The sequence below is a fragment of the Brachyistius frenatus genome, unplaced genomic scaffold, assembly GCF_029030835.1.
Source record: "Brachyistius frenatus isolate BFR_SWC_R1_liver_20210118 unplaced genomic scaffold, ASM2903083v1 Contig_18, whole genome shotgun sequence".
Classification (NCBI taxonomy): Eukaryota; Metazoa; Chordata; class Actinopteri; family Embiotocidae; genus Brachyistius; species Brachyistius frenatus.
This window is the reverse complement of record NW_027210617.1, coordinates 5,001,355-5,011,170: the sequence shown is the minus strand read 5'-3', so window position 1 is coordinate 5,011,170 and position 9,816 is coordinate 5,001,355. Positions and strand designations below refer to the sequence as shown.

At 43.9% G+C, this 9,816-nt stretch overlaps 1 protein-coding gene across 1 annotated transcript; it reads right to left on the bottom strand.

The window, feature by feature from the left end:
• Nucleotides 1-301: 301 nt before the first annotated feature.
• Nucleotides 302-9,529, bottom strand: zfyve9b (zinc finger, FYVE domain containing 9b). Its single transcript, XM_069694645.1, has 16 exons — nt 9,466-9,529; nt 7,230-8,032; nt 6,912-7,011; nt 6,620-6,762; nt 6,337-6,448; nt 5,170-5,292; nt 4,804-4,959; nt 4,479-4,703; nt 4,311-4,393; nt 4,071-4,175; nt 3,825-3,975; nt 3,050-3,130; nt 2,501-2,663; nt 1,787-1,892; nt 1,518-1,697; nt 302-1,012 (listed from the first exon to the last, which is right to left on the bottom strand). Exons 1-16 carry the CDS (start codon nt 9,527-9,529, stop codon nt 851-853), a joined length of 2,757 nt encoding a protein of 918 aa, XP_069550746.1. The 3' UTR covers nt 302-850.
• Nucleotides 9,530-9,816: the final 287 nt, after the last annotated feature.

The window sequence follows — 9,816 nt, the reverse complement described above, 5'->3', positions numbered from 1 at the left end:
AGAGACTTTGCTATGATCATTACAATTTTCTTGAAAAACCATTGAACAATATTATGCCACGCGGTTTTTACAAGTCACCTTCAAATTAAGCTAATAGGTTGGTAACCGTTGATCTCTAATGCATCTTATTTCATAAAACTAATACGTTTTAGATGTATTTTTTAAACATAACTTGTAATTGTGAAGAAAAAAAAAGAAGTAAAAAGTACAATATTTCTATCCGAAATGTGATCATATGTAAGTATAAGATTGTGTAAAATGGTCATACTTCGGCACAAGAAACTGGGTGTTGAGCAGAAGGTCCCGGGTGAACAGGCAGCAACCCAGTCATTGTTGCAGGTTTAATTCCAAGCTGACATTACATTTCATGAGCAGTTGATTAAAATACATTCAGTATGAAAACATTCTTCAGGCATTCATTCGGTGTGCATCAAATTGCTACAGATCTACTACATACAGTTCTTGGAGTCATTCTCTTTTTCTCTTTGCTTTAAGGTTCGCGGGGCTGAATCCAGCTCCCTCTTTAAAGGTTTTCTTCAACATGATTTGAACATTTTGACGTGAATGATATCAAGCTATGAAGTTGCTACTAAAGTGCAAGAGCTGCACACTGATCTGACGGTCCATCATGCGCGGCCAGATTGTCTGCGGCTGGTTAGAGTGAGATCCAGGAACCACTGAGAGTCGCACCCTTTCTCTCTATCGTGGGTGGATGGGGATGGATACAGACCTTGGGTGCGATCCGGTTTTGCCCTTGGAATGCTTTTATTGCCCTGAAACGGATGGCCGCACTGATGAGAAGTGCTGGAGACAGGGCTGTGGTCAGAGTGAAGAAGATGAAGGGTGTGCCCTAAGTGATGTTCTCCAGGATGTAAAAGATAAACTCCATCACGATGGGCTCGTCACCCCTCTTGCGCCCCCTGCTGTGGACGACGGGAATGAGCACGCTATCGAGGGCGTTGAGGTACTGAGCCGGGAGAGGCTGCCCGTTACTCCCAGCCACAAAACCCACCTGAAATTACAAAATGAGCCACTAATTATTATTAAAACAGTCTCACGCACACACACAGAGGTTGTTATGCCGTCATTGTATGGCTTTAAAGGCTGATATTTTGTACACAAAACTGACTTTCCACAGAACCCACATAAAAATCATGAATAACAACGGCAGACGTTTAAAAAATGTTTTAACTACAAATTAAACATGTTCTTTCGACTTTGTTGTCAAGTTCAGATCATTTGTTTAGAAAAATAAACAACACTTTGATTACCAAGAGTCTATAGTTCATAGGGGTTAACTGTATGTCTGTCTTTCTTTGTGTCTGTTTGTCCTTCTACTACTGTTTTCGCCGACATGATTCCTTTCAGTGGGGTTGGATTTTAAAAGGCGGGAAGCCAGAATTCAACTCTTTTTTTACTGAATTTGTGCTCTGCTGAGTCTTCAGCATCTTATAGGAGGTGGACAAATGATATATGACGCTTACAAGGCCAATTTCAATTTGTTAAACTTTTCTGACCTCTTGAGAGTCAAAAGTGACCCGCAGCCCCAGTTTTGCCATCCCGTCCTCTTTCAGCAGCTTCAGGTGTGGACACAGTGCCAAGCAGAAGGCCCGGGCGATCCGCTCCGTGAGCCGGTTGTGTTCGGCTGAGTCAGTCACTCCTCCTTTGGGATGATCAGCCCTCTGCAGGTAGAAGACCTGAACGAAATGCTCACATAAATGTAAGGGGAGTGGCGGGTGTTTCAGATGGACTTCTGTTGATATGTTTAGCAGATCATCACACGTACCTCTGTCCAGCGGATTATCTTCCCATTTTCTTTGTATTCTGACTTCTGGAACATCTTCGTGCTGCTGATAGACTCCATGGATTTCCCATCGATAGGACTTATGATGCTGGAGAACATCATTTTTTTTTTTTTTTTTAGATATACATATATACAATCAGTTTATCACATGAGAATGAGACCGATATTTGTGTAATTTAAAGCCTGCACTCTTTTCTGGCAGGAATAGTAATTACCAATTTGTATTTTTTATTTTAACAATTGTTATATATATATATATATATATATATATATATATATATATATATATATATATATATATATATATATATATATATATATATATATATATATATATATATATATATATATATATATATATATATATATATATATATATATATATATATATATATATATATATATATATATATATATATATATATATATATATATATATATATATATATATATATATATATATATATATATATATATATATATATATATATATATATATATAAAAAAAAAAAAAAAAAAAAAAAAAAAAAAAAAAAAAAAAAAAAAAAAAAAAAAAAAAAAAATTGTTTTCTAATCATGATCGACCAAAAATAAGCCATCTGAATTTTCATCAACTGTCTTTTGAATGACTGCTTTATTGTTCTGTTGGATTGAGCACAAAAGCTACATTAACTTCAAACAGGTGGACTCACTCACCCCTTATTCACAGTGCATTTCTCCTCTACCCACTGCACACAAACAAGCTCCTGGCTCTCTGGTTGGTCAAGCCGTCCACAGGTGACGGTGTAGTCTTTCATCTCCCGTAGCGACCTGCGGAGCTCCGCCATGGTTTCCACGGTGATCTGCACCATTAGCCCATCTGCGGAGAGGGGACAGCGATACAGAAGAAACACACACAGACACCAATGGGGAGAGACACACACACACACACACACACACACACACACACACACACACACACACACACACACACACACACACACACACACACACACACACACACACACACACACACACACACACACACACACATGCATCAACATGTACACACGCCTAGACAAACAGTCTGTTAAAATGTACACAGACACACACATACAAAGATCAACACATTCTGAATAAACCAGTTTTGAAGCAGGGATGCTCTACTTAAAAACAAATGTAAACAATGAAATTCCTGCAAGCAGGTCAGAGGTCAAAGGTCAAAGTAAAGGTCGACTTGGCTTCTGTCCTGAGTGGATGTCCTACCTTCTACTATACTGGACTTGGCTAGGTATCCTGCAGACGCTTTCAGTGCACTGCTGAATATAAAGAAGCACGATCCAGTAACTGTAAGGAAACAAGGATGGAAGGAGGGGAAAAAAAGGAAGGAAGGAAGGAAACCAAAAAAGAAGGAAGGAATGAATGAAGGAAGAAAGAAACAAAGAAAGAAACAAAGAATACAAACTGTGGATTCAGTCTTTACGGTGACAAGACATTAACTAACATGTAGTGCCACCGAGTGTTACATAATTGAAATTGCACCACTCCTCTCTACAGGCTATAATTAACCACTCAAAATCCTTGTTGCTCTATTCTTCCCTTATATTTCCCTTAAATTTTCTCCAGGCAGTTTTCAAATAAAATACGTTATGTTTAGTGTTCTTAAACTTAAACTGAGTGAAATATTATAATTTCATTGTGCCTAGATGTGCAAAATGGAAACATCTTTATTAACAGCATTCTTTTTTTACGCAGCTCCATAGAACTCATTATATATTGTCTAATATCTTCACACTGAGATTCAGAGTAAAATTGTTTGGGTTCGTGCGGGTGCACAGCAGCCACGCATTTTGTGCTGCAAGTTCAATTGTGTGCCTTTAAAACCAAAAATCCAATTTAAATGCTTACGTTGCATGCATACTCTATACATAATTAAGGTGAAATTAAAAAATGAAAAGCTTTAAATGAGTAGATTTGGTCAGTCGGTCCTGATGTAATCGCATTAAACCCAGGCTGATGATACGGTGTCCTGTTCCGTTACCTTTGCGCGGCTGATTGTGGATGCTGATGGCTTGCGTTTGGTACTGGCCATCGTCTGCTTGCACGCAGATGAGGTGGGAGTCTGCAGTCTCGTTGAAGCACGCCCCTATGGCCAGCACATGCTCATTGGACTTACTGAGAGCCTTCATTAGCTAACATGCGACAGGTGGGCAGAGAAAAAGGGATGACGACTGATGAACAATACACATCTCTACATTAGCATTACCTCGGTGGGGCTTCGTCTTACCTCATTGTACCCGGTGGTGGGTATCTTTATGCCGGTCCTCTGAGCCTCTAGATCCACAGTGAGTCCGGGCACCATTGGTAGGCTGTAACGGTAATTCCTAAAGTCCTGAAAAACAGCACGGTAGGAATATGTGGGTGTCTGTTATGGGAAGTTTGGTAAAAAAAAAAAAAAAAAAGGTTCCACTGATGAGAAATTTGGTTTTATAACGACACAAACACTGTTACAAAATGCCATACTCACCACGAGCAGTCTCATTATGGTGTGACCTATTTCCCCAAACAAAGGCTTTCTAAAGCGCACGCTGTAGAGAGGACACGGGTAAACTGGAAAAAGAGAAATAAAGTGAGTAACTGGAGGGGAAGCCTGTGGCATTGTAGCTGTAAGGATTTATAATACTTCCTGGGTTACATCTGTACTCAGCCCCCAGTCGCAGCATGAGGCGCAGGGGAAAGGCTTTGGCCCAGGCCACCTCTGCTCTGTGGACCAGCAGGCCAAAGAGGTAGGGCTGGTTTGGCAGAGGTAGGCCTTGAAGGGACTGGAGAGTGGAGCGCACATACAGGAAGCCGGCATGCTCCTCACTGCCAAAAAAACTACTGCCAAACAGGGACAGTGACAGGTGTTTCACAACTTTCCCTACAGACACAGAGGAACAGGGCAGATATGGAAAGAGAATATTCAGAGTGATATTCAACATATAACAGCACATCGGCATCTTAATATGTGTGGCTCTGACCTGTGAGGGTGTCCCTGTACAGCTGGATGAAGTGACTGAAAATGTCTCTGGGGAAGCTTTTCTCTTCAGGCAGGCACTGCAGCAGCACCACCACCTCCACCTGGCCCACGGCATGCATTCCCTTTGTGGTCACACACCAGCACTTCCTGTTAACATCTGTCACATAATCAAGACACAACTTCAGGGGTCTACGAGGACATTCTTTTCAAAGAGAGTATGAATTCATAAATAGAAAAGTGCGTTCTGTGGAAATATGAGATGTGAAAGGTATAAAAGTAAAGCTTTTCTATTGGAACTTTAACTGTGCATGATGCATTCTCCATTCATTTGATCATGCGCAGTGAAAAGGTAAAAATGAATACATACAGTTGACTAGCTTGACCATAGCAAGTAGGTTGGCATTGAGGACGAACACCAAAGGCTTGGGCCTGCCGCTCTCCAGCTCCTGAATGAGCAGCATCTCAGACGGCCGCTCCTCCACAGTGTAATCTGACAGAAAAAAACGTAGTTCCTGAGACATCAGGTTAGATCATAGCATCTTGTACACCGGCTCCTGCTTTGAGCTGGTACAAGCTGCTCTTTGTTCTTTTTAAACTTTTTTTTTCTAATCTGTTGTGACTGGAACGACTTCATGAAAAATTCATGTCTGAAAATGAATTCATAGCTGTGTGGGGATTAATAACTGTGCTGTCTAAGTATGGCTCTAAATAAGATGCGAGGAAAGGGAGCTTTATTAATGCTGATATTCTTAGATGGCCCTGTTTCACCCAGCAAGACTGGATTCACAATATAATTTACAAGAATAGCAATAGAGAGTAGTAAATCATGAAAACCCAACACATGCAGTAAATATGGTGCTGAGAGCTACCTAGCTTCACTTTTACAATGCAATCATAAAAACAAGCACAAAGTACTGAATCATGTGAAGAAAGTAGAATAATTAGGTGAAGTTGAATATAGTATTTGGAATAAATCATGACAGATATGCACAGAAGTCTGTGTAGCCTCTTTAATGGAGTGATGATTTCATGCTGGTAACCACAAAGACTCATTAGCCATAACGGCTTACAGCCCTCTTTAAATGTAACACACACATCTGTCCTTCGGCCTCTTAGTCCCTCAAAGAAAACGTAATATGCTGCTTAACAGCACCAGCAACAAGACTCACTGCTTCATTTCTCACAACAGACAAGCCTAAAAGCATTCCTTTAGGTTATTCAGCGTGAATCTACTGCATAATAGCTGCTGTCATTTTACTCCATTTGCTCTTCATCACCAAACTGTCAACTGCTCAACGTCAGAGAGAACATTTTCACCTCGCTTTTTGCTGCCTGATTTGCATAGAACTCCGATCTCTCTGTGCCTCTCCTCTTATGCCGGCACAATGCACACCCTGCAAGGCACCGAAATATCAAAAGTGATACACCAAGGTCAGGAAACTACCTGCGTCTGCACTAACATGAGTTAGGAGGACAGAAAATCAGTTTGCCATATGTTTGACTCTCACTCTCAAACTGTGATTTGTAGTCGTACCTCCTTTGACTCCTGTGGAGGTGAGGATGGGTGGCAGGCCAACCAGGGGAATGAGGTTGGCAGAGCTGCTCACCAAAGCCGTGGTGCCCCAGCCGTAAGGACCACAGGCCTCCTGGATCAAGGTAGAAGAGGGGGACCACATTTTTTTTTTTTTTTTTCCCAAATCTCTGCTGTACAAACTGTTTTGCAAACTAATTCATCATTCATTTCCTACTAAATCACACAAAAAAACAAATATGTTCTCTGTAGGCTGTTTGAAGCGTTGTGTTTTGGATAAACCTACACTTATCGTCGTCCCATGGGGCCTCGAGGTTCTCCTGATCTGCGGTGAACCCACGGGACTTTTGACAGGCCCCCCAGCGCTCGTCTCATCAGCGGAGAGAACGTGGGCCCCCTGACAGGTGTGGTTGGAGCAGACTCTGACTGCTTACTGGTGAGGATATCTTCTGCAAACCACACCCTCCTTTTTCCCCTTGGAGGTGTCCCTGAGGAAAGGATGTGAGATTTACTTTTGTATAATTCAAAAAAAAACTTTGGCTTTTAACATCAACAACAACATCGAAATCTGTGCTCACTTTTGATGAGGGTTGAATGACAGGGGACACAAACCCGTCCCTCCTTGCCATCCAGATGTGTAAGTCTGAACTTCAGATTGGAGCAAAGTGCACAAAAAACCTGATGACACACACATGCACATGCACACACCACAGAAGGACAGGCGCGCACACACACACACACACACACACACACACACACACACACACACACACACACACACACACACACACACACACACACACACACACACACACACACACACATTTCACACATCAAATCACTGATTTCACTTCAAATTTGACTGCACAGAGAATAAACTTGTCAATCTCCCTCACCTTCCCGCAGGCACGGCAGTGGTGCCTCCTCTTGGTAAATGTAAACTTGACCCCACACTTCATGCAGACCTGCGCATCGGCATCGGGGATCCACAAAGGGGCAACCTCTCCCAGGACAGTGCACCGATCCTTGGACAGAATACCGACGGGGCTCGTCGGGGACTCATTATCAGGATCCACGGGAGGAGCGGCACACTCGCCCATCGCCCCCTCCGCACTGGCTGCCTGGGCCTTGTTGCTGTTGGTCTCATCTCCTACCATAGATATGGCCACCTTCAGCTGGCTCTGGAGCTCCCTGGCCCCACTGCCACAAGCCTCCTCATGTGAAAGAGCAGAAGGTGCTGCGGTCGCCTCCAGGCTGCAGGAATGCTCCTGCTGCTCCAGCCCGCTTTCCTCCAGTTCCTTCTCCTCCACCACAGAGTCCTCCTTTGATGGGAGAACCTGAGGCTTCTTGTCCTCCGCCTCTTCCTCCTCCTGTGGCCACGCAGCCTCAGCAGGGCTCAACACCAGCGGGCTGGAGGACTCCCTCTCCCCCCATGTGGAGATGGCAGTCACAGTGCAGCTGCCTTCCTCCAGCTGGGAGTGAGAAGCTGTTTTGGTGGGCTGCTCAGATGGTTTCTGCTCACATGATCCAAATGTGCTTCTGATTGTTGCATCTGAGGAAGCTTTGGATGGAGATTCTGGTCGGATTTGCCGACAGCCCAGTCCAGGCTTTGACACATCCCCATCTTTGAGCACCAGGAGACAGGGCCTGTTCAGCCAGTGGGGCTTGGTGTCCTGCAGAGACGGATTGTCTCCTTCATCTGTTTGGAGGAGAAAGTATAATGATATCATCAGCGATGAGGCAGGCCCAGTCTCTCTATCTCTCTTTCTGCCAAGCACACACACACACTTGCACTTACAATGATGTATGCATTCTCATCAATAATGACTCATTAGGTGGAAAAGCTATGTTCACATGTGCTAAGTGGCCATTAAATACAATGTGCTGATTTATACCTCCCACCTCTAACACACCTATAGCTTTCAAGCATCACTAAAGGCAGCATTAGCGCGCGGTCGTCCTTGGAAGGGGTGTGTCCGGACTGATCACAGGAGAGGACACACAGTTAAAAAAAAAATAATAATAACGCTTTGTTTCGACCAAATATTGACATGCAGCAAGTGGTACTTGGTGAAGAGATTGATGATACCACACAGCTCATGTCTCCCGAGAGAACTAACAGTTCAACAGTTGTTCTGTGTTCAATTGGCCCTGCAGCCTATACCGTTTACATTGGATGATTGTGAGGATGTATGTTGCAGGGTGTTCTCACCCAAACTATTTCTAGTGAATAATAAATGAAAATAAAATAATTTGTTGATTTGACTTTAGATCAATGTCATGATAACCTAAGTGTATGTTTAGCTGAGCCTCCGGCACTTTGTGTGTGTGCGCTTCAGGGTAAATAAGCCATTTGCTTCTGAAATGACTCTTTTCGTGATTTCTGCAGGAGAATTTAGAGCAAAACACTTCCTGTAGTTACAGCCGATAGATGCTCCATCCTGTAAACCAGCAGCAGGCAATGCAAAGCTGGTGTTTCATTAGGCTGTAACCACTGACTCATGAGTGAGAAGACTACCAGGCTGTACACATGTATGTGGTGTGGTTCTACGTTGCACAGGGTGCATCAAATCTCACGAGTAAAAACTGGTTAAATAACTAATTTTCTAGGTTAACCTGCATTGCAGCTCATTTGCACACATATAAAAAAATAAAAACAACAACAACAACAACAAAAAACACGGAGAGAAAGGCGGGCGGCGTCGTTCCTGCTGCGGCCAACAGAGTAAAAGATTTCCCGAAACACCGGCGCCGGGGCATGCACCGATCCGCTGAGCTGAGCTCTCGCTTCTCCGGGACAGTGACGCATTCAGCACACGTGCAGATGTTTAATCCGTTCGCAGGCACCGAGGCCGGCGGCAATGCGACACTCACCCCGCATCCCTTTACATCAGATCAAGCAGGACACTTCGCTGAGGCGGTGTTTATCGAGTCTCCGGACAGTGCGTATATGTGCGCCGCCTGTCTGTCCTCGCACGGTTCAGATGATGCGGTGTATGCGCGCAGCCAAATGCTGTATCAGCGTTTTTCTGTGACAAACACAGACGCGCAGTATCATCATATTGTAACGCACGGCCAGTGAATGGGAGGGTAAAGCATCCCCACCCAGTTGAAACCAAGGCCATTTCTTACCCTCTGTTATTGCTCCCAAAAGGCTTTCGTTCTCGTCATCCCGCGCAGAGAAGAACTTCAGCATTTTATCCTCTTACATCTGAGTGCCGAGGAAAATGGATTCAAGCAGCACTGCCTTGCTCACAAGCGGAGGATGGGGGTGATTTCGCCTCTCTACCCCCCCTCTGTGTGATCTCCCTCCTCCCCTGTGTCTCTCTGCAGCTCTTTGAAGAAACTCAAGAGGTGTGCAGAAATGTCCCTCCCCAGTTTGCCGTCTCCAGCCCGCAGGACGGCGCACAAGCCAGGACACCAAGGCTATGACGACAGATATGGAAACCCAGCCTTCTGCACAACCTGTGTAGGAAACAGCTC